Source organism: Aulonocara sp. 'chitande type north' Nkhata Bay, linkage group LG5 (assembly GCF_057382095.1).
Source record: "Aulonocara sp. 'chitande type north' Nkhata Bay isolate Kocher_YH1m ecotype deep benthic linkage group LG5, A_spYH_male_GT1.1, whole genome shotgun sequence".
NCBI classification, from domain to species: domain Eukaryota; kingdom Metazoa; phylum Chordata; class Actinopteri; order Cichliformes; family Cichlidae; genus Aulonocara; species Aulonocara sp. 'chitande type north' Nkhata Bay.
In genome coordinates, this window is record NC_141348.1 from 30213198 (window position 1) to 30239480 (window position 26283).

The 26283-nt window shown below is 39.6% G+C and overlaps 1 protein-coding gene across 3 annotated transcripts in view; it reads right to left on the reverse strand.

The window, feature by feature from the left end:
• The window catches only part of ip6k1 (inositol hexakisphosphate kinase 1), a 37713-nt gene that overhangs the window by 8306 nt on the left and 3124 nt on the right, over positions 1-26283 (reverse strand). For all 3 annotated transcript variants that reach the window (XM_086292958.1, XM_086292959.1, XM_086292960.1), the window contains 3 exons: positions 9472-9719; positions 4228-4373; positions 3825-3951 (listed from right to left, as the gene is read on the reverse strand). In XM_086292958.1, the coding sequence (XP_086149084.1) occupies positions 3825-3951; positions 4228-4344 (244 nt within the window). In that variant the 5' untranslated portion in view covers positions 4345-4373; positions 9472-9719. The remainder of the gene's footprint in view (positions 1-3824; positions 3952-4227; positions 4374-9471; positions 9720-26283) is intronic.

Consider the following 26283-nt stretch of genomic DNA (forward strand, 5'->3'; position numbering starts at 1 on the left):
CCATATGCATCAAGATGTACAGAGTGCTTCTAAAATTTGATTAAACAACGATTTATGGATAAAATAAGCAGACAGTAATGTTTTTTTGTATAACAGATGTACGTTTGAACATCTGTTATATTTAGCTTTATAAACAGACCAGAGCATGTCATCCCTGCCAAGCCAGACACTCAACATCATCCATCTTAGTCCTAATTTAATTTACCTGTCAGTTTGCTCATCAGTGGAGAAGCAAACCCCAAATATGAATTTCAAACTTCCCTCAACAGCACAGAGCGAGTTCTCCATCCTCAGAAAACTTCACCTCCTCCTTACCCGCATCATAAGAAGTAATTTGATTTGACGGTGCCAAGCTGCGGCAGATGAAACATCCTTGACAGATACAGAAAGTCGTGCCTGGGCAGCTGTCCGTCTGTCTGCTGTTATTTAATCAGCAGGACAATGGGTAGTGGGCAGACATCCAGAGATAAATTTAGACTCCTTATGGAGCACACTTGTCATGGCACTGGGAGCCAGAACACCAGCAGGGTGGACTAGTGGGAGTACAAGCCTCCGATCAACTGCAGTACAGAACCCTTGGAATACGGCCATCGTATCTCTTGTAAAGGAGCCGAGTGTGGCAGAGACGTGGATAACCGCAACAAGAAAACTTTGCAGAAATCTGTGGCATGGTTGTCCTGCCACTCCGCCCACAGAGCCAATCAGCAGCAGATGAAGCAGGAATGTGTTCAGTCCATGATGGCCAGAGACAAACACCGTCAGAGCCATCATGAAATCACACACTGGTTTGGTAAATCTCATTTTCAAGCATTGAGATAAGCATTTTCACTGATGCCGTTTTAGTGTTTTCAAACCAGATGTGACAAGTGAGGGGCGAGTCTGAATGTGAAACCACATGCTCAGTGGCTAATGAGTAGTCAATCACAAGTCACAAGCCAACTGACCGGATTACGTTCACACCATAAACAAATGTCTATGAAGATTGTTTGACACTGGACAGTGACCACCTTCTCCAAAGGCCCGTTCTGGTCTGTACATGAGTCCGACTACCATGTTCACACCTGCACAAGCAGACCACATCAAGAGGGAGAACAAACCTGAGCTCAATTTAAAAAGACTAAATGCCACAGGAGTGAAGAGTGGAACATTCTCTTTATAATGTTGGTGCCTTAGTGTTGGCCTGAGAGTAAGTCTTTTCTAAGGCATTCAAATATTTGGTGTCTAAGAGAGTGTGAGTGCATGGCCTGCAGTCTAAAAAGTTTCTAAAAACTGCACGCAACTAGTGCCAAAAAACACAAAACACACACAAAAAAAACCAAAGGCTACAGATGCAACTTAATAGTTTTAGGGGCTTATGTCTGTTAAAACAAAAAAAGACAAATCACTGCAGTTTAAAAGAACACCTTTTCCAAAGCAGGAAATGCTTGGATGATGTCTCAATTAATAAGAGAATAGTATATAATCTGACCTGACTATGAGCTCAAACCTGCTAAGAGTCAGTAAGCAGTGCTCAACTGAGACGCTGCTGTTTAGTCTCGTCTGCCTTCCTTTTGGCAGACATTTTGATATCACAGAAATGAAACTAATGCTTCATAATGAAGCCTGCGTTTCATTTGCGTTTTAGTGGTCTTTGACATTTGCTTGGGTCTGTTACTACAGCAAAATCAAGTAGAAACAGTCAGACTCTATGCCGGGTGACGATGAGCAGAGCAGCTAAAGCTCTCCTCTTCCATTAAACATCCGTACTTCCTTCCTTCTTTCCTGTCAGTCTGCCTCTCCATTCACCACCAAACATTAGAAAATAAGGAATATAGAGCATGAGTGTTTGATGCTGAACCATTGAGGGTTTAGCTCCCTTAAAAGAGACCTCACTGCTGTGAAATCAATAAAATTCAACTGTCTTTTACTACTGGCTTATTCAGGCTAACAGGAGGTTTGGGAAATGTCACAAAGACATTAAAAGACCTTTTCAGACCTCTTTGATGAGTTTTAAGAGTGCACACAGTTTTGCAGGGTACTGACTGCTAATACAGGGACTTATTTTAGATTTCCCAACTACAAACAGCAGTGCCTTACCCAAAACCTTACAGCTAGTGGTGTAGTGGTGCGGGAACTTTCAACGAGATTTTGTGTTTCTACACGCTTGTCTTTGAAACCTATAAACAATCTGCCATAGTTAATGTGATTTTACATTCACTCCATTTAATAATACAGTGCTTTCATTTTCTTTCACCACAGCAGCTTGTTAACTGATCTCATTAACTGATACCCCCATGCTGCTGTCATTGTTCGCTTCTCTCTCTATGTTCAGGTCCACTGTATTTTGGATCCTGTACAATTAGCATTCGGTGGGATGTGGCTACGCCTGCTTGCCTTTGGGATCGAATATCAAGCAGGTTTTCCATGATTCGTTTATAGATATGACACAAAAAAAACAATGTAGGCCAAAGTGCTGAACAGCTAAAAACAATCCAATAACGTTCTAAGATGTTTTCAAGATTAGAGTTTTATTGGCCCACAAAAGATAGGCAAACTAATTTAAATTAGTCGAAACTAAAGCTGTAAAATAAATGTAGTGGAGAACACTATAAGTCCCCCTTCTAAATTTGCTTTTGTGTTGTGCAGGTATCACTATAACAGAGAGAGAGCAAGAGAGAGCAGTGTAACTGAACACAACTAGTTTAAGTTTTTTCTTTATAGCTTTGTTGCTGTGGATCAGAGCAGCTGGAAAAAGAGTTTTTATATTTATACTTGCTGATCAGGTTACTGGAGAGAGGCCTCTAACCAGCTTTTAATCCTTTAAGTTTTTAACTCTTTCTTCCATGACAACATCACTTTACCTTTAATGATGAGTTTTGACACATCAGTATATATCAATAAAGATGTGCCGACCATGGGAACAGTTTCTGGGTTTTTCCAAAGGTACAAAGGCACAGACTAACCTCACTAACGTTTGATGCACACCCAGTCATTTTGTTTTATAAGCAGGCCTGAAATATGACAAAAACCTCCCACTTCATAAAAGAGGTTCAAAGGTTACTCTTCATTACTGTCAAGAGGTAAAGCGATAATAACATTTACAGCAGCAAGCACTGTTATTGTTGCTCCGAGAAAAATGTTTTTTTTTTGTTTTGTTTTTTTACCCCGGGTTGTGAGGTAGCAGCCTTGAATTTGCTGGGTGTGTCAGAGAAAAGAGGCTCCACCATTCCCATAAACTACAGGCTTTTCTCATTTCTGTAAATTGTTCCTCCTCATGTGCTCCAACCTACAGCCTACAACCAGAACACAATACACCATGATGACGGATGTCCTAATTCCTAAAAGCAGGGGAGGCCGGTTGAAGGAAAAAAAAAAAATTGAAAAGACACAGATGATCTGCCCTTCACTGTTTCTGTGTGAGGTTTATTATTGTGTTACATTGGAAATTGTTATGAATTTAATTAAATGTGGCCCTAAATATAAACATGTCAGGCACACTGTCTGATATCATAAAGTCCTCGCCATCTCCGACAGGAGAGGACTAAGACCCAAAGAGAAATGAGATACGACAGCTGCTATGTTATCAACCAGTTATTTGCACATAAGCACTCTCTTGAGTCAGTTTGCTTAACAAAACTGATTGCTCGCTGAATAGGCAAACAGCCAGACAATTAATTTACTCATTTTATTTATTTATTTTTTTTAAACTGGCCATTGTTTATGTCAGTTATTGCCTGCATTTAAGCACATCCCATAATGGAGCTGTAGAAGTACATCTGACTATAAACCAACAGCTATCTCCCGCCTGCTGCTCTGGTACCTGACATCAGTGAGCAGTCACCGACCTTTATACTCTGGAGTGAACTCTTTCATCTCAGGAGGCAGGGACTCGTAGAAGCGCTGCTCTCTGCTGATGAGAGGCTTACACACCGTGTGGTCATCATAACGCATCATACTGGTGTGACCGCCCACCTGAAAACACAAACACATGCAGAACACATACATAAAAAGAGCTAACAGGCAAAACAAAAAGCTAAATGTCTTAACAAAGAGACGATATTTACAACTGCTGCCTCTTTACAAGAATATTAAAAAAAATGTTACACCACAATTATACCAGTAAGTGCTTTAAATTTACATGTAGTATGAACAACCTCTTAATATTTTTGTTTCTGAATGTTTGGCAGTTTTCCTAATGCAAACATTCCTTTTTTAGATAAAGACTTTTCACCCACTGTTAGCACTCACCTGGTGTATAAAAGGCTCCAGTGGAACGCCTCCTGCTCGTGGTCGTAGTGAAGCCCCTCCCCCTGTGCCCGCCCCCTGCAGCTTGCTGTCCATGTTGTTGGTGTGAGGGAGGCACATGGCTCCTGGCGGACGCACCGCGCCTCCTCCTGTAGATAAGAGGGAGATTTAACCATGAGGAAACAGCCGAAAAGTCCTGAACTCCTGCTGTAGTTTCAATACTGATAAAGCTAATTAATTTATCTTTGGAGTAATAAAGTTCAATATTGCACTATATTGAATACTGAACTCCACATTTTAAAAAACGTCATATTTTGCATATAAAAATGAGTTCCTTGTGATTTTTTCAGTACTGTCTCAGTAAAACCTAAAATGAAACTGCTTTGTGGAAAATCTGTACTTCATGTCCATCAGTTTGTACAAGTTTTTACATGTTCCATTAAGTCTACTGCTTTTGGTATACCGAGGAATTCCTGACTCAGAATTAGCCTTCAGAGGTGACTCCACATAACAGTAAATGCAACTGTGTTATTTGATAGAAGCTTTGTAATTGGTGACTTACAAAACAAACATCCTACATGATAAAACTCATGCAGTTTTCTTTGGCAGGGAAGATGTTTCACTACCAGTATTTTACACAAGTAATAGGGTAAAAATATACATCTGCATAGTTGCATTTAAAATTACAAAGTTAAGTTTTAGAGTCATTCTTGTCAGCCAAAACCTTTCATAATTTTCTCACCTGGATGGGCCTTTTAATATCTGGCATCTGGCAAACTGGCCGTTTATGAGCTTATTAATTTTATTTTGTGGGGTGACCAGAACAACATCAACAAAAAAACAAACAAAAACATTCTCTTATAGTGTGCATTGTTACAGCATGTCCTTTCACCCTCTGTGGGAAGCCTGTCTCCCCTCTTAGAAAGCTGACAGATCGAAAGTGAGGTAACATTAGTTAATTACATAACAAGCGCAAACCTCTAAAGAGCTGACTATGAACCATTAGTTTAACTCTGAACAACACACTTTAGCCTCAGCTGTCTCTGGGCTGTGAGTTTACACGTGAATATAGCCAAGACTTGAAGTGACAGGAAATTTCAGTCAGACAACCTCTTTGTTATAAAATCTGTGTGTTATCTGTCCATGAAGCCAGATAACACACACCAATTAGTTAAACTGAAGGAATGTCTTAAAGACATAAAGACCTGGATGGCCGCTAACTTTCTGCTTCTTAATTCAGATAAAACTGAGGTTATTGTACTCGGCCCTGAAAAGCCTAGAAATATGGTATCTAACCAGATTCTTACTCTGGATGGCATTACCTTGGCCTCCAGTAACGCTGTGAGGAACCTTGGAGTCATTTTTGACCAGGACATGTCCTTCAACGCACATATTAAACAAATATGTAAGACTGCGTTCTTACATTTGCGCAACATCTCTAAAATTAGAAATATCCTGTCTCAGAGTGACGCTGAAAAAGTAGTTCATGCATTTATTACTTCCAGGCTGGACTACTGTAATTCATTATTATCAGGATGTCCAAAAAACTCACTGAAAAGCCTTCAGCTAATCCAAAATGCTGCAGCAAGAGTCCTGACAGGGACTAGAAAGAGAGAGCATATTTCTCCTGTTTTGGCTTCCCTTCATTGGCTTCCTGTTAAATCCAGAATTGAATTCAAAATCCTGCTCCTCACATACAAGGTCTTAAATAATCAGGCCCCATCTTACCTTAATGACCTTGTAGTACCATATCACCCTATTAGAGCACTTCGCTCTCACTCTGCAGGCCTACTTGCTGTTCCCAGAGTATTTAAAAGTAGAATGGGAGGGAGAGCCTTCAGTTTTCAGGCCCCTCTTCTGTGGAACCAGCTTCCAGTTTGGATTCAGGAGACAGACACTATCTCTTCTTTTAAGATTAGGCTTAAAACTTTCCTTTTTGCTAAAGCATATTATTAGGGCTGGACCAGGTGACCCTGAATCCTCCCTTAGTTATGCTGCAATAGACGTAGGCTGCCGGGGGATTCCCATGATGCATTGAGTTTTTCCTTTCCAGTCACCTTTCTCATTCACTATGTGTTAACAGACCTCTCTGCATTGAATCATATCTGTTATTAATCTCTGCCTCTCTTCCACAGCATGTCCTTTATCCTGTCTTCCTTCTCTCACCCCAACCGGTCGCAGCAGATGGCCGCCCCTCCCTGAGCCTGGTTCTGCCGGAGGTTTCTTCCTGTTAAAAGGGAGTTTTTCCTTCCCACTGTCGCCAAAGTGCTTGCTCATAGGGGGTCAAAATGACTTGAAGGTAAAAACTGATTTACTTTAGATTTATTGTCAATTTGGCTGCATTAAAACACCATCGAATAGAGGGCATAAAGCAGGACAGACACAAACCTATTTAATGTTTGCTACATACCACTCATAAACTAAACACAAACCAGTTTCCTCATTGTTATGGGGACACTGTTATTGGAAATTAAAGTGTGCACGATATAGACCGGCACTGATCCTGAAATATAAAGATGTGTCACACACAAGAGAATGTTGACAACTATGCATTAAAACTACAAGTAAAAAAGAACAAAAAAAAAAATTGTAATCAGAATAAAAGTCAAATACCAGAACACTGCAGCTGATCCAGCACCTGTGCAAAACACACTGGCTGTGGATGGGAGGAGAGCTGGCTGCTAGAAGCTAGAAAACATCTGTGGAGTGGCTGAAGTTTTTTTTTTTTTTTTCCCCCTTGGGGGGAGGGGGGGGGGTTAAATTATCATCATCAGTAGCAGCAGTAGTAGTAGTATTTAAATTGATTTGAAGGGTGCCAAAATGTAAAAACAGTCCATAAATATTAAAGAACTGATAATAAAGGGCAAAGAACAAGAAACAAGACGAGATTTAAGACAGGTGGGAGGAGTTTAGAAATGTCATTGTAATGACCTGAATGAATGAGCAAATTTTTCTAATACGTCCCTCTTACACCATTTATAAAAAAAAAAAAAAAAAATAGCTACACACGCTGACGAGTTGGAGAAAGATGAGGATATCCCAAAGCTTGCTGCTGTATTTTTCTTCAGCAGTTAGGAAAAGGGTGGAGAGGACTGACTAGAGTTGGAGTTGGGCTTGTGCTGCAGTTATTGTTTAAAAGTGTTAAGATTTATTGGGAAGAGCCCATAACTCCAATACTCAAATAAAGATAAGCAACAAATTCACATTCCTTTACATCTTTGCCAGTGCTACCCCTCAGCGTTCTAGTAGATACACCTATGGTATCAATTTGAAAATCCTAAGCCACCTTTATTCTCCAGTTATTGCAGTCACAAGATTTTAAGAACACCTTCCTCGTTTCCTCTGACCTTGAGGCCAAGGTCTCTGAGATTTGAATGTCCGAGATTTGTAGTAAATGGACCTATGGTATTGGCCACTTGGTTATGGCGTTCCATGTATGCCCTGCCTGCTAGCATCTTGCACCATGCTGTTATGTGCTGGATTGTCTCAGGGGCATCTTTACACAGCCTGCACCTGGGGTCTTGCCTGGTGTGATAGACCCCAGCCTCTATGGATCTTGTACTCAGAGCTTGTTCTTGTGCTGCCATGATTAGTGCCTCTGTGCTGTCTTTCAGTCCAGCTTTGTCCAGCCACTGGTAGGATTTCTGGATATCAGCCACCTCCTCTATCTGCCGGTGGTACATACCGTGCAGGGGCCTGTCCTTCCATGATGGTTCCTCGTCTCCCTCCTCTTTCTTGGGTTTCTGCTGCCTGAGGTATTCACTGAGCACTCGGGTCAGTTGGGGCCATCTTCGTGATGTATACTTGGATGTTCGTTGTCTCATCCTGGACTGTGGTGCTGACACTCACCAGTCCCCGGCCCCCCTTCCTTCTGCTTAGCGTACAGCCTCAGGGTGCTGGACTTGGGGTGAAACCCTCCATGCATGGTAAGGAGCTTTCTTGTATTGATGTCAGTGGCTTCTATCTCCTCTTTTGGCCAACTTATTATACCAGCTGGCTACCTGATCACGGGCAGGGCGTAGGTGTTGATAGCCCAGATCTTGTTCTTACCGTTCAGCTGACTCCTCAGGACTTGCCTGACCCTCTGTAGGTACTTGGTGGTTGCAGCTTTCCTAGCTGCCTCTTCATGGTTCCCATTCGCCTGCGGGATCCCCAGGTACTTGTAACTGTCCTCTATGTCTGCAATGTTGCCTTCTGGTAGCTCGATCCCCTCAGTTCTGACTACCTTCCCTCTCTTTGTTATCATCTGACTACACTTCTCCAGCCCGAATGACATCCCGATGTCATTGCTGTATATCCTGGTAGTGTGGATCAGTGAATCGATGTCTCGTTCACTCTTGGCATACAGCTTGATGTCATCCATGTACAGGAGGTGGCTGACAACTGCTCCGTTCCGTAGTCGGTATCCGTAGCCAGTCTTGTCAATGATCTCACTGAGGGGGTTCAGGCCTATGCAGAACAGCAGTGGGGACGGAGCATCTCCTTGGTAGATCCCGCACTTGATGGCGTGTGTGTGTGTGTGTGTGTGTATGTGTATATAACTTTGCCAAGAGGACTGAAGGAGATGGTCTACTGTCTGAGCAACAGCTACCTCAAATCAATCTAGAGAAGGACCCAGTCTCCATAAATTTATTATAAACATGTAACAAAGTTAAATATAAAATGTTAAGAACATGACACCATATAAGCAGCAGGTTTGGTTAAAATATTGGGTAATACATCGGCTCTGATATCAAACTTTGAGACTGATGAGCTCCTAATAGAGGGAGTTTTTGCAGAAAGAGCCGAGTAATAGGCGGATAATTCAGTAATTAGATCCTTCGGTGATTACATTGGTGTGGTTTAACTGGTTGCTAGGGTAACACAGTGAACCATAACACTGGAAAAAAGGTTTAATCAACCTTCATTAACTCAGACAGCCGTGGCAAATAGCCAAGAGAGACACCCACCTCTTGTCCTTGCTGTTTACATGAACATCAGGGGCCACATTTATACTGAAACCGTCTGAATGGGCTAAAACGTTTTAGTCATTTCTACTGCGGTATACGTTTGTGCTTTGTATTTTTAAATGGTTCACATTTTCTTCGTTGTGAATTTTTCAGTCTACACTGGTGAATTCATCTTCACAACTCTCAGGCTAATAGGGGCAAAAACAAGGAAGTGGTTTTGATGAGATGTCTGCTTTGATGCACAGAGAGGAAACTGAACTACAGGTGTGAATGCTAAAAACTCATCCTTTGATCGTACCCTGGGCATGGGCTCGGGTGTGCAGTGACGGGGACGGGGGGGCGCAGGGCACCACGGGCTGCTGGGAGCGCACGCCGGCCCCGGGGGGAGGCGGCGCCAGACCGAAAAACCACCTCGCAAAGCCCCCAATCAGAGTGCTCCAATCCACCGCCGGCACCACGGAGATCCAATCAGGACACGGGGCTGGGGGGCAGAGATGGGGGGACGGCAGGGAAAGCAGGGTGTCAGTTAGGCAGGGTCACCACTTCCTGAAAAGATAGGAAATGACACAATGTCAGTTGTAATAGTTAAGCATTCATTTAAGGTGTACAGTGTTATTTTGTGTGGGGAGAATTGGCTTTCTTTAATGTGATGACTCAAAAACAAACAAAAACAAAAAAACAACGACTATTGTTAGTGACAGTTCTCTTCAAATATTTCACTTCTTCACATCATTTCTGTGACTGATAAAAACATGACATCAGCTCTAATGGGTCAGAAGCTGGGCTGTCAACTTGCACAATATACTTTTTCACTGGCCTCGGCTCATCAGCTTTTGTCACACCCTATGAATAGCTTTTATATCTTTAAACGTGGAGTTCATTGGAAGTGGAGGACTGGGAGTATCCTTCTAGGAAGACGAAAAAAGAAAAAAAAAAATCCCATAAACAATGTATTAGATTGTTCTTGAGGAAAAAAACCCCCCCAATGTTCTCATTTACAACAACTCCAATCAAGTGAATCTGAACTCGCCTTATAAAACAGCATTTCCTGGACAAGCTGCCACAAACAGTTGACATCAAATGCTTCAGCACATCAGCTTCCACCAAACTGTCACACACATGCACGCACGCGTTTTATGTCTCAATGAGTGGGATAAGAAAAATCCTGTTAATAACATTGTACTTTAAGTTTTATTACTGGCTATAGAAACCGTGTACATCATACTGCTAAGTGGTCATCTCATATATCTGGAGACCTTCCAGTCAGTTGTTTTTTGTTGTGTTTTAATCTATAAATCTCTGCTTGGCTGGGTTATTTCTTATCTGTTTCTATATGTGTAAACACCACAACAACTAGTATAGCCTACACTCTCATATTGTTATATGAATGTTTGTCTCCAGAGTCACAACGGAATAATCCTGAAATAATCTACAAAAGCAGATGAAATTATCAGAATTGGTTATGATGGGGGGAGATTAAGTCAATTTTACAGGAGAACAAGAGACTAGCTCTTTTGGTCAGTGTGAATGCTTTGATGTCTCTCTCATAATTTTTTTTAAAGTATAATAAATACAAATATATAATGGGCAACTCCTGTGGCATTTTCCATAATTATTTCTTCACTTCTGAACCTTTTCTGTCAGGAAGTTTAAGTATTGACACGATGAAGTCCATTTACTGAAGGATCATCCCCAAAAAGAACATCTCTGTTTAAAGATACCGTACTGATTTTCCTTAAGTGCTCCACACTAATACATTATGTACATTATGATTGAGGATTATTTTCTCATTCACAAAAACATTGCTCAGTAGAATAAAATAAAATCAAAGGCTTGTTTTTCTAAACAAAGACTGTTAAATCCATGACGTGACAAGATGTGACCGTTAGTACTTTAAAATGTAGCTCTCATTTTTTTTCTGTTATGTGAAGCAAAGCAAAAAGACCAAAAAACAAAAACAAACAAACAAACAAACAAACAAAACCAAATGTCTGTCCTGGCTCAAAAAAATTACAGTAAAATAGTCTGTGTTATCTAGTTTTAACAGAGATCAATACATTTTCCTGTTAAGGCCATTTAAAACAAAACAAAAAACAAAACAACCCAGTTGATTCTGAGGGTAGCGGAATCAGGGGGAACTTTTGTTTCAGATTTAAATGATTAATGCTGATACGGTTTAATTTTATTCTTAGGATGTTAGAGGCCAGATTGGGATGATCTGCAGGCCAGTTCTGCCCCTCAGACTTTTTTTGCGCTATACCACATGTTCTATAGCACCAGGAGACTGAAAACGCGGTGTATAGTCATTGCACATAATGATGGTGTCTATAATAAAATCAGCAGAATAATCAATTTAAAAAAAATTTTTTTAAACTGCCGCTTGCAGCCCTGTGCAGACATTCAGCTCAATACATGAGAGCCTGTGAGAGAAATGTGGATGCTGCCAGTAACGATAAACACCAGTTTGGATTTATGCAATTACAGCATAAACACAGCTTTAACAGTACAAAACCAGACTTTGTTTTTAACCACCATGATAAAAGTCCTGTTCATAAACATGTCAGAGGTTAAACTACTGTTCAGGATCCAGCGTCAGTCTGAGAGGCATTTATTGTGACTTTATCATAACTTCAATTCTTCTGTAATTTAACAAAACAGAAGAGGGAAAACCTACAAGCGAGATGTTTGAGTAAGAAGCTACAGACACCCGGCGATTACCAAAAATCCTGAAAACCTCAAACATCTAACATGTCATCAAGGTAAGAAATACCTTCAGCTTAAAACGCACTCGCATTGGGCCCACATCACAGGAGTGGATCACAACTGCTCACCACACAGCGCACAAATTTAACCACGATGGGACAGCCTGTTCTCAAGTCACGATCCAACCTCGACCAAGCGTGAGCTTCAGATACAGGCTGGAGTGCACAGCCACACACACAGAAACCCTCACACAAAACCTTACACACACAGAGTGTAAACAGTATTCCCCATGAGCAATGAATTCTAACATTAGAAGCAAAACACAAACATCAGGCTACATCTGTTCTGTCCTGGGATTGGTGAACTCGTCCTGATGATTCAAATCTAACTTTCCACTGCTACAATCCAACAGTTTGAAAAGAAAACATTAAATAATCCTAACTTTGAATTTTCCAAAATTGTCATTCAAGATGCGTTAGATTTATTTGGTCCAAAAAATGTGACTACTTTTTTAATATCATAACTAAATCGCTACATTACTTTAGCATGCAAAAGTAACGTACATCCTGAATGTTAATTACTGTTAAAACCTATCCCTTTGAACCAGAAATTGCAGTGTCATTTTTTTAACCAAGACTGGATGACTTTTGAAAAATGAAAAATGGGTTTTTTTTTTGAAAAATGTTCTTATAATTATAATATTGTAATTTTATTATTAATAGGACTAGTGCTGCTGTATTTTTGGCAGCTTTACACCATTTCAACTGTGCATCTTTGTACTTTAGAGTGATGAATACGCTGAAACAGATGGATCCATTCAAAATACAGCTGCAAACACACCTCTAACAAATGTCTTATCATGTAATTTAAACTCTTGAATTGATTAAAAGGAGACTGTTATATCAACAATGAAAGACAGTGTCTCTATACCCCTTGTTTGTTGACCCTTCTGGTTGGTGGTCTGCTCTCTGTTAGTAGCTCTATATGCATCCAAGGTGAATCCCCAGCAGAAAAACAATAGGTGTACGTCCACCGAGCAGTGTCTTGTAAGCAGTTTGAGCTGGGTGGGGGACAAAATCAAGGTCAACTCCCGCTCCTCTTTCTTATCATTCTCCTTCCCTTCAAATCCCCCATTTTTGTCTCCTTCCCTATTTCAGCCCTCATCTGTCTGAGATCTGCACAGTAAAATATAATGCAGAAGTTTCTACAGCTTTAGTACAACTTGGATTAGTGATTTGCTGTGTCATTCTGTGAAAAGGAAGGGCGCAACGGTAGGGAATGCACGAAGGAATGAAGGAGATTGGGAAGGAAGAGGTGTGGGTAGAAAGTCGGGGAGGGAGGGATGTTAGCTTGGAGGAAGAGAGGTTGGGTGGGAATCCAAGACAGGAGGAAAGAGGGCGAATGCTCTGATGGACGTATCAAGGCTGTGTGTTGTTTTCATATGGTTTTGTGTATCTATGTATACTTTCTACATGTGGCTCTGATTAGACAGAAAAGATATGTGACAGTCTGGAGGATTTTCAGAAATAATTGTCTGCTGTGTGTCGTTGGTGCTCTGTCTATCATCTGTCACTGTAGCAAACTCCAGGAGGAGGTGCTGAATTTTTTCCACAGTCCAAACAAATAACTCCATCTCTAATCAGCCCCCTGTGTCATGCCAGGTGTGGTGAATAACTCCAGCAGACAGCCAATCAGCTTAGAGGATCTCTGTGAGTATAGCCTACATCACCAGCCATTAATGTGACAACGCTGCAGGCTCACTACGACTCAGCAACGTTGATTGGTTAAGCTGCTATTTCGAACGCTGATTAAACTGCTATTTCTGACTGAGTGACGGTGTGTTTGTGTGTGTGGGAATCCTCGTGTCCTTCATGAAGTTAGAGATGAGAGAGCCAATTAAGGACTTCCAGGAATACCTAAGAGTAGATGGACACAACTCGGCACCTTGTTGTTGGATTTAAACGGTTGTGCAAGTCCAGTGAAAAGACAGCTGTACCAAACTCAGCACATATTTGGGCAGTTAGTTTTGAAAATTTATCTAAATGAACTTTATTTAGTCATTTACCTTGACATAAAACTGCTCATGCAGAATCAAAACCAATTTTAAAAAGAAAAAACAACAACAACAACTTTGCTGTTTACATTTTTAGTTCTTTTTTTGTCTGTTTTTATGCATAGATTAGAAGGTTTTGTCTTTTTAAGTGAATTATTCTAGTTATATAAATAAATACAAACACTGGTGATCCAATAAAAGGCTGAGCACATCATGAATGAACTTTTTTTAAATTTAGATCAACAATTAATTTAACTCAAGCTTTAACAAAGAGTTAAAAGAGTTTCTAGCACTAATCAATAATGGTAAATGAGCTAAACCACCAACATTTGTGATCAGAACTGGACTCGCTGATATTTTTACTTAATCGGCTTTCAACTCTAGCTGTGTTATTTTTTAGATAATAGGTGTAAGTTTGTTTAAAAAGATGAGCTCTGGTCTACACAGGTGTGTTACTGGTTACCACTGGGTAACCAAAAAGTGCAATTCCTATAATGACCATTTGAGGCTGGCTTCAAAAGAGAACGATTCTCTACAGACTGCCATGTTAAAACAACTGAAGTAAACATGTTTATAGAGTGGTACAAAAAACAGTTTAGGCTTCTGTGGATAGTTTCACCCTTCATAACAACTGTACAGGGGATTTCATTATTTATTTTTCTATTCTTCGAAAATATGGATACTGGAGTTAGGAGAGTAGTTTTGTTTGAGCTGGAAGGTGTCTGATATGCTTCACTTCCATCAATCTGAATGGGACATCTGTTGGACTAGACCCCTTCTGTGCCGCTGGTTGCTTCTGAATCATTTTTCATATAATTATCTGAAATAATATGGCCTGCCTTGTGGTAAAAACCTCCAAAAGATTTTGATGCTTCTGTTTTGGTTATTGAAGTATAAGGATTTAATTAATTTGTTATGTAGCACTAATTAGCAGGTTTGTCCAAAATTTTTTTATAGATGCAGCTTATTAAACAAGCATTTTAGCATCAACTTAGGATCTGCATCTGCATCTTCCAGGTTATAACCAAAGGATCTATGATTATAACATAGAAAGAAGAGATTATTTAAAGAGATTTCTTTAACCAATCTTTTCTTGAACATAGATCAGTTCTTAAAACTGCTGCATTTACTGCTGCCGTCCTCTATTTTAGTCAGTTTAATGCTGTGACGTGGTTCAGCAAAGAGCGGTGGGTGCTTGCTGTGGTTTGGACACACAGCACATCCAGCAGGGTTAAAGGGAAGAATTATTTTTCCTGGACCCGTCTTCAGCCTGGACACAGAAAGGTTTGGCACGGTGCTGTAAAAACACCCAGAAAGAATAATAGGAGACACAGCTAAACTGTCTGAGATGCAAATTACATAACGAAGGAACTTCTCGATCTAATCTACTCAGAGACGTTTAAAACATGTTATCTCCTGAAACTGCATTTGCTGATTCAAAAAGCACCAAAAAGAAGAGAGACAAGGGGTAACCAGCTAATCCTTATTGGGAAGATTAATCAATACCCACCTAAATAAATGTAGTCAATTCCACAACTAGCTTTAGTCCTATTCAGGTTTTCCAAGGTCTCTCTCACCTTATAAAACCCTTTATTTCAGCAGAGTTGACTGAAAAAGTTTAGAAAGCAAACATATCTATTGTACCTGCATTAAACTGCCTGAGGCAATCAGATTATAATCATACTGGTGGAAACATTCCCAAGATGCAGCAAAGGTCAGGGAGTCATTAATCTATCATCGCCACCACATATTGGAAATTCAACCACATATTCACAACCATGTTCTAGGAAGCCAGCCAGTCAGAGCTTTACCGGTGGGATTAATAGTGGTCACATGACAAAAAGGTTATTTTAGTTAGACGCATGTCTGATGTCATTCAAACTTACACAAAACAACAACTTAAAGGAGATCAAGCCACCTGGAGTATTTGGAGCCAGGCACTGCAGCTACTCTACCAAACACTGTGTATAAAAAGGACATTGTGACATCACCCATTGGTTTCTAGACTTGGGATGTTCCTGCCCAGTAATGTAATTTATGCGGCATTTAACTTCTCTCTGCCTTGTTTGTTGACATCACAGATAGAGATGAAGAGACCATGCCGCCTGTAAGCAATGCAGTGCCGGTTTGTGGTGGGTGGCTTAACATCTTGCAACCAACAGTTTACTGGCATATTTATTGTCATTTCTGTTGCTGAAAAACATTTTATCATTCAGTCAAATATTCTGGACACCACATTTTGAAGACCTAAAACACTGTTTTTAAACAGGCTGTAAACAAATTTTTTGATGCTCTAAATTTGGGCATTTTAACATGGGGGTCTATGACTCATTTTTGGAAATAACCTCAAGTGGCTTCTAGAGAAATTGCAGATGTTGCTACTTGTTCTTTACCAAGTGCATGATAAAAAAAATGCCTGGCCTCTAATGTAAATGAGGACCTGATTGGTTTAGATAGTTCAGTTAGATCGCAGCATAATGAGAGTTAAGAGAAGCTGTATAGTACTAATTTAATTTTAGAGATTCTACACTGTACTGGTAGATTTTTGAATTACTTTAAAACTTTATGATTTGAGAAGGACAGCAACAAACTGATAACCATCTAACCTAAAAGAAATGTGAGATCTGTCTTTTAATTCCAAATGTTAGATATATAGTAAGAACACTGAAACAAGTGGCTACTTTCAGCAGTAAGTCTTAGCATGACACTGCAGGGTATAATAGATTTCCTTTATACATATATTTCTGTTCCATATGGGGCTGCCTTATATTAGTTCTGGCAAATCTAATTTGAAATAGTTGAGTAATGGGGATGTCTAACCATGAACACAGCCTGTATGCCATTTTACTAAAGTATGGCGCTACTGGAGGCTGAATACAAGCTGAAACGACCAAGCCGATAACTTCATTTAAATCTGGAGCAGAACCAGAAGTAAGTTTCTTCGACTTCCTTGTGAACTGTACATCTTGATTACAGCCGCTGCCTGCACTTGTCTGCGTTCCAGGCAAGGCGCCATTCATCTGGAACGAGGCTAATGGCGACAGACAAACAGCCAAGAACACTGACAAATGTAAATGTAGATGTAGAGGCTGCTGCTAAATTGGCTCTTTAACTCAACATATTTGTACAGCTGACATGACAAACACTAAGTACACCTACCGATCACTGCTGCAGCTTCTCTGACACTGAAGAAGGAAACCAACAAAGTCAAAATGTCAGAACAGAAAGTCAGCTCGTCAGATGTCCTCATCATTTCCTTTATCGGGAGGTTGATTTTGTCTGATCCACTACACGATTTAACCATTATATTCATAAAAAAAAAAAAAACCACACACACAGACACCTCCAATGAAAAAACAAAACAAAAAACAAAACAGCCACGAGGCCCCCTAGCTATACTCCAAATCGAAAAAGTAAAAGTCACTGTGGAAAATACAGAATTAACCATGCATGAACAAATCTGGTTCCTTTGCCAGTGCTGATGGCTTACCAGTATGTATGCAAATCTGTGGCTTTAGTCGAACCTAAATCGAAAGGTCTTTTTTTAAAAGCTATTTGACTACTATCTGCTTTTTTTATTAGTAAAATTAACTGCTTTTAATGACTCATTTGCACAAACACAAGTGGGAATCAAAGTTTCAAGCAAAGCCTTATACTAGGGCTGCACGATTTTGCATAAAATGAGAATCACGATTTTTTTTGCTTAGAATTTAGATCACGATTCTCTCACGATTTTCTTTTCCAATATAAATATTTATTGCACTTATTAACTGCACATCAACTTCGTAACAGTTGAGACTGAACATAAAAACAACAAATGTCTCACGTTTTGTTGTTGCCGCAAAATGTTGTACTGCTTGAAATTCCGTCTCCACCGTTGCTCGACGCTGCGTATATAGAGCAGGTAGTGCAACAATAGAAAAATAGTTGCGGGACGGCACTGTGTAGCGTTTGTCTAGGGTGTTGATCATTTTCCTAAATCCCTCGTTTTGCAGTGTTGATGGGAGCCATATCTTTGGTCAGGTGATAAGTGATGGCCTCCGTAATTTCTTTGTGCCTGCGGAAGTTCGACGGGTATGGGAAAGCGCTGTATAAGGTTCCCGTTATTGATGTTTGGGTGGTTGACCGGGACGGATTTTCTCCTGTCACTTTCTCGTCATCCCTGACGTGCTCTCCGTTGTTTTTTCCCTGCTAATTTTAGCATCACACGGCACAGCTTCTGTATCACGTGGTACAAGGCTCCGCCCTTGTCATTTGTTGAGCAGGAAGAGTGAGCGCTTGTTTTCATGCAGATTATGTCCCGGATCAAAATGCAGTACAATCGTCGTCGTCGTCTTTTTTTAAAAAATTTTTATAAATCGTTGTCATTTGGAAATGAGATCGCACATAAGTATGAATTGAGATCGCGATTTTCTAACGATGAATCGTGCAGCCCTACCTTATACCCTGTCTGTTTCAAAGGCCAAAACATGCCAACTGACATTTTTGCCCACTTTCCCATTGATAATAAAAATAATATATCATTAAAGAAATATCATTCCACAATTTTAATAAATACAATGTGAGAAAAACAATTATTCACAATTCATAACCCACTACAAAGCAATCACCTCACAACAAAAAACAGATTAATGGCCAACCAAGAGGAGAAAACCAACAAGTGTTTCCTGTCAGTGGACTTCTTACTGTTTAGCTATAAGGACACACGTGCTGCATCTCTGAACTTTCTACATTTTATCCAACGGACATGAACATGAGAATACACACTTCTGACACAATACAGGAAGGACTTCTATCTAAAGACTGTGCCAATGTGCAGACTGTTTTTACAACTACAAAGATGGATGCTCCCTGCTACACACTATCCACACAGGTCACGCAGCTATTTCCACACAGTATGTCCTGTAGCATGTACTAGGCATGTTGTTGGCAACTCAATTATTGGTCCAATTGTCTGTGAAGGTTCTCAGTCATCCAGGTCATCGTAGTCAAAGGAGCTTGCAAAGAAGTCCAGACGCTTTTCTTTGTAAGCTCCTTTACCTATTGGTCCAATTATTAAACGGCAGGAGTTGAAAATGAGACCACTCAAGCAACAGTCAAACTTGAAAACTAGGTCGCCAATATAACTCACTGGTTTGAGCAGGTGACCCATATGCTGTAAGACTATTATAGGGCCTAAGTTTGAATCCACCAGGCCCTATGTTGTGTGTCTTCACCAAGGTGTATCTCTTCCATCCTTCCCGTCTTCTCTCCACGGTCCTATCACAATAAAGGATAACCTACACCCCAAAATTGAAAACTAAAATAAATGCTTAAGAGACATTTAACAAAATTTAAAATAATAATAATAATAATAATAATAATAATAATAATAATAACATAATTTGACAATAAAATCATACGTTAAATGGCAGTGAATTGCCTATAGCTGCCTCCTGGCTCCTTTCTTTGGTCCAGTTTGTGACAGCGCACGCCTCTCTTTGCCCTTGTTTACACAAGTAAGCTTCCCATGATGCAGGCAGAACAGTAGCTGACTCTTTGAAGTAGCTTTATGCAACAAAATCAACAATTAGTCTTTGATTAAAACACTGTAAGGGCCCCTGTATGGGCTCAAATTGTGGTCATAAATATTTTGTACTTGTAAATCAGTTTTGTATGTGTAAAAAGAATTTGTGTGTGTAAAACAGATTTGTATGTGTAAAAAGAATTTGTGTGTGCGTAAAAAAGATTTGTGTGTGGACTTACGTCCACACACAAATCTTTTACTTGATCTTTTACTTAAAAAATACGTGTGAAACTCTGCACTCAAGCTTCAAGTTACAAGTACGAATTTTGACCCTGTTATTCTTCCTTTCATCTGATTGGCCAATGTCATGTCAATCACAAATTTAACTATCCAATCAGAGAACAGGCTGCTGAGCTCTGTGGGTTTTTGCAGCAGCTCTACCTGTACTAGATGCACCTGCTCCTTGTTGTTTCTATCTCTGACTTTATGTCCTCTACAAGAGTCCCAAGCAAAGGTTTAAGACCACTTAAAAACGGCAAAAAATAAATAAATCTGATTTTGCATGGTTGGATCTTAACAAGATTCCAAGTACAGCTTCAACATGCAACAAGAAAAAATGGGAGTGAGTTTTTTGACTATGCAATCTATTGAAAACAACGCTTAAACTGAATCAGGCAGTTTCACACAGGGAGATGACAGGGAGATCTCCCCCCGTATGTCATCATTAGTTGTGTGTTCCAGAAAGACGTTTGATGACATCACACTGGATAATATAAAACCATAAAAACATTTTAAAACGTTTTGTTGTCTTTTTTACCACCACAAACAATTAACTATACCATTTACAACTGTCAGGATCCCATCTCTCACCCCTTACCTCTTTAGTGCAGTTCCATGAGGAGAAACATTCTAGAAAAATCCCCAAAAGACACCATCAACATCCTCAGCATATGTCAGCAGCTTGTGTTTCACTGCTGAATGGTTGTATCAGTGCAGTGTAGCATGACTAGGTTAAACGATGCTAAATAAAGGCTGGAGGCTGGTACTGCTGACACACAAACAGGAAAAGGTTTCCAGTAGTGTTCAGGTTTCTAAATGAGAGACGCCAGTTTAAGTGTAACAGATAATTAATCAATCCATATACATAACTATGTTCTCAATAGCAATCCCAGAAAAAAGGAGAAGGCAAGGATGAACAACGGTTCATGATATAATAATGATGCCACGAGGAGGCTCGGAAAGAACAGAGGAAGTAGATCCAGCTGTTTTGCAGTATCATGCAGTCCCATGGGAAGAACCCTCCCCCACCCAAAAAAAACCAAAACACATCTGTCATTGTCAAAAATCACAAACTACAACATGGAAGAAACACAAATACACACACAGCTGCTTCCAGGGTCCTCTAACACAACCAAACAGCTGCTGAGAAACACACACACACACACACACACACACACACACACACACAAAATGGGCTGGGTATGACGTCAGAGAAATGTCAGTTTGCATCGGTCAAAACAACCACCAAGACCACACACGTCTACCATATGGGCTCCTTTTTCACCACAAACTCAAGATGGTAGTGTCAACATGGCAACCAAAACTCAACATGTCAGTCTGTCAGCTGAAACGCCTGTCATGTCAAGTTCATGGTTAAACTTGTGGCATTGGTAAAAATTGGTTTCTCATACTCTGATGTTTGTGAACTAGTTCTGTGTAAAACAGAGCAGAGGACTGAAATTTATGAAGCAGGTTTAGCAGGTTTAGCAGGATTTGCGAAGTTACTTCAGGATTAACTTTTCAGGGTTACTTCTTAGCACCACAACAATAACTTATTTTGCATGTCCAAAATGCTCTCGAACACATTGTGTTTTGAGATAAAAGATCAAATTGTGCAAAATCATCACCAAGTGATTCTCTGGAAAATAGCGTCACCATTCCTGGAAAATTCTGTGAGCCAGGTGCAGACAGTTAACAGGTATAAGTGTTGAACAGTGTTTAAAGGCTTTTAAGGGTATCCCACAAAAGTTGATTCTGTTCATCTGGACAATCTTTTAAGGGTAACTAGACATATCTTAAGTATAAATACCTAAAGGTTTTGGGGGGGTTGGTTTTGGAGGGAGTGCATCTAAATTATCTTTGGAAGAGCCAAAGACAGTATCAGGTTCAAAGAGTTAAAGTGTATCTAAAATCCAGGGTATAATTCACATGATTTGTACTAAAGGTTTAACTCTTTAGTTAAACTCATAGGTTTAACTCTATGAGTTTAACTAAACTACTCATAACATCTATGAGTTAAACCTTTAATTTTATCCTCATATGAAGCATTTCACTCATCAGTGATTGGTCACTAATGAACATTCCAGGCTCCAGTTGCCTACCCACCCCACCTGAAATGTCAAATGACTTCTTCTTTACAGTAATTGGTGGTCGCTCTCACTTGTTTTTGCATAAAGTTGCTAAATGTCATTGACCTTCTATGATCAATTCTAGTCACTTCCTGTGTGAATGCAGAGTTAGTTAAAATTATTTGCCTGGGTATGTCAAAAAAGTTTTTGATAGCATTAAAAATCTATTAAAAATGTTTATTTTTATTATTGAGATATTAAAACTATCTTTATAAAAAGTTCACAAAAGAATGTATTAAACTTATCAGAATTTATTTTCATTAAGAATACAGACCCTATAGTTGGAATTCAATGCAACAAACAAATAGTCCATCTTTTATTACAAAGATTTGAATCTTTCTGCATCCATTTGCCTCCTCCCTCTTCTTATTTTCACTTTTATTTACTTTTCCCCCTGATAATCTCCTCTTAGATGCTTACAGAGTTGCAAAAATTCATTTATTCTTTCAGATTCTTTTGGCAATGTTGCTTTGACTCTTCTCTCTGGCATCTTCTACAGGGCATCAGGTGACTGGAAGCCACCTTGTCAGCTTGTATTTTGGTCCAGAAATATTCATGGTGCCATTTAGAAATGTCATCTCCCCATCACCTTTTGCAGCTCGATATCATTATAGTCCCTCCTTCATTCTTTACTTTGCACTTCACCGAGGTGGTCCTGGTGAGGTTAGAACCAAACTATTGTATTCTGGTCTCATCAGACTAAAGATGTGCCCCCAGTACTCATCAGGCATCTTTTCATGTTTGTTACCAAAGTTTATTCACGCTGAAAAAGAAGGAATGGTTTATTTTCTTGGATGTTGTCCTTGTTCACGGGTAATTTCATATCCATATGCACGCAATTAGGCTCATCAGAAATCACAGGTGTAGTCCATTTTGTTCCAATTATCCTTAGTTATCCAATTAGTGTGTCAGTAATCACTTTTGTTGAACTAAGTTTCTACTCTGGAGCTTTTATATTCAGTATTTTAATGCAGCGCTCAAATTTCTTAAATTATTTAGTATTTTTATTTAAATGAAATTTAGGCCCGCACAGTTTAACTGGATGCAGACAAAACAAAATTGATACTGAAGGCAGACAACTGAGGTCAGAGAATGAATGCTTGTTTACTGCCTATTAAGAGACACCTGGGACTCCATTCAACATAGGGCTGTTCGATATAACGATATATATTGGATGACGATATAAAAACGTCTATCGTTTCATTTTACGCTATCGTTTGTTTCGTGGTGTCGGAAAATAAACTGTTTAAGGCAATATTTTTTCACCGTTTTGATGGTCACTGTGGTGGCTATATTAATTTCTTAAAGTTCTCTCTTTCTCTTATATTTAATATAACCACACTACGGAAGGACAAGCGCCTGTTTTTATGCGTTGTGGTTAGCAACAACGACGGTAACACCATCGCATGTCCACTTGTTTATGTACCACATAAACCATTCACAATAAAGCTCAAGATCCTGTTGAGACTTTTCAAAATAAACTGAATCACGTGAAAGAGCAGATTATTTACGAATGAGAAGTAAAAAAGAGCCGCCAGGTGCTAAAAAATAAACCTTAGACTCAAACGTTAGAACAGACTTTTCCCCGCAGCACGCCGTGTAATAAATACAAAGAATTTATTCCACAAATAAGTAGTCACATGAAGTCACAGAGAACTGAGGGTTCAGAAAGTCATTGAACTAAAAAGCCATTCAGCTACAGCAAATTATGTTTCTAAGACAAATCTCAGAAGGCTGTAAAAGGAAGTTTCATTTTGATGTGTTATGAATTTTATGGCAGAAGGCTGGGTTATATGTTACAGCTGTACCACAAGATCAAAGATCTGTCACTCTCTCATTATGAAACTTTCTGCACATATTGAGCTGACATCCTGAAGTCAATGAAGCCTTTTTCTTGACTCTTTGTTGACTGGTCTTTTGTAATTATCTTAATTTGGACTGTACATTATATGAAAGGTCTGCATCTGGCATTGATGTTTGATTAAATTTAAACATCTCAAGAAAACCTAATGAGCCTGGATAGTGACTGGTGGTACACCAAATCTGTTTGGTGCCACAATTAATTACTATGTCATCAGTTGATATTGATATTCATCATGATATAAACCAAATCAGTACTTCTGTTAAAGGTTAAAAGTGAGATGTGAACATACAATGGTTAATTTTGGTTTGTTTATTATTCATTTTCTGTCAGGAACTGAACATGACACATGTACGACATGTATTTCAATGAAGTAACATAAGCATCTATTATAAACTAAAACCTTAATTCTGACAATTTCAGATTTGGATCAGATGCCCAATTTGACCACACTTGATGTAACAGTGAAGGAAGACAGAAATGTTCAACTTTCTACACATAGCTGGGGAAGTGCGGTCTAATAGAAATGTTTAAGGCCATGGCGTTAGTAACTAGGGTTGTGCAATAGCATAGAATTAGCAAAAACACCTGTATAATTGTTTTTGTGATCTAGATGTTTAATATTGGGATATCATTGCTAAGGCAACAGGTTGCTTTTACATTCCTAGTGCACAATGATGACAAAAGATGAAACAAGGGCATGTCAGAGAGCGAGAGCAGTGCATGGATTTAGAAAAGGAGCTACTTTGACAACCTCCACCAAATCACTTACCCTGACTTAACAACCCAAGATGACAATAGTTTGGTTCTAAACAACTGTAAAACATTTCATCTGTACTGCCACTGTTCTGTGTTTATGACTCACTACATAAGCCATACAGACCATCGATCAGTCTTTCAGTTTGTATGGCTGCAGAGACCCATAGATTAAGTGCTGCGGGTGCGTCAACCTAACATGCTGTAGTTTTAACTCTCTTCCAGTCACATGAATAGTTCAACTTAGCGGTATTCTCATCATAATTAGACTTTCTTTGCTGTCTATCAAGCTATTGATGGAATGAGTTCTATCAAATTAATATTGAACATTTTTTATTGAAGAAAGTTATTTTTGACAATTATCATTTTAGCACTCACTGCTACATTAAATCAAACTGAAACATAACATAAGCGTCCTGTTAAGGACTAACTCCCTGTGTCAAAGTGTAGATTATTTATTTTGAGTTGTTCTTTTTTTGTATTGTCATATTTTATGCATTATTTCTTAAATTTAAATACCTTAAGATTTTATGAATTCCTGGTCCTTTAAGAAGAAAGAAAGTGTACTTTATTGATCCCCGTGGGGAAATTCCTCTCTGCATTTAACCCATTCACTCAGTGAAGCAGTGGGCAGCCATTGGGCGCCCGGGGAGCAGTGTGTAGGGATGGTACCTTGCTCAGGGGTACCTCAGGGTAGCTGTTCAGGGGAATCGAACCCCCGACCTTTGGAGGGGGTTCAGAATTCAGCGTATATTGCGGGATAGACAGGATCCTTTAGCTCAGCGCGACAGTGTGCTCATAGAGAGATATCGATTTTCCCGTGAGGGTATTATTTACTTAACCAACTTGTTGACGAGGGGGTGCAGGACCACCACCTGTCTTTTTTTGCTCTGCCCTTTTCTTGGTTGCTGTTATAAACACACAAACAGATTATTTCAGGGTCTCTTTTCAAGAGACTAAAAGCAATATAAGTGATAAATATTACCATTCTGTAGAATATTCTTATATTTCACTTTTACTTGTTCCCATGTTCTAGTGGGTCCTGTTGTGGCTCTAATGTGAAAGAGGATATAATGTAATATAATATAATATGATATAATGCAATATAATATAATAAATTTACCCTACCGCCTACTGGTGTTGGCCAGAGGGGCCGATGGCGCGATATGGCAGCCTCGCTTCTGTCAGTCTGCCCCAGGACAGCTGTGGCTACAACCGTAGCTTGCCTCCACCAGTGTGTGAATGTGAGAGTGAATGAATAGTGGCATTGTAAAGCGCTTTGGGTGCCTTGAAAAGCGCTATATAAATCCAATCCATTATTATTATTATTATTAAATTACTTACGAGTATAATTTGTCAGCAACTTTCTGCCAGCCCTCTCTCCTTGCTTTTGCAGCCTTTGCAGTGTTCCCTTGCGTTTTAATTAAACTCTGAAACTCCTGAAATCCCTCAATCAAGAGTTCTTGCTCTGCTGCCGAAAAATACCGAGCGCGCTCCTTCGACATTTTCGTCGACCAATCAAAGGGTTGCCGATCAATGTTTCTACTATCCATGCGTAGCCCCTGTTAAGCCACCCAGTGATCTCACATTACTTCATCCAGCTATACTAATCGTCAACAACAGCTGCGTTCGGAGAACCGGAATAGCGAGCTCAAAGTTAGCGCGATGATTTGATCTTGGATATGTCATTTGATCTTGGATGTAGTAAGCGAGGTACGAAGAACGGACCCCAGTCCATGATTGATAGTGTTCCTTTGTGTGTTTTTCTATCCAGGTATGCTTTTACTGCAATGGTGTGTGTGTTTGAGATCATTGTTATGCTA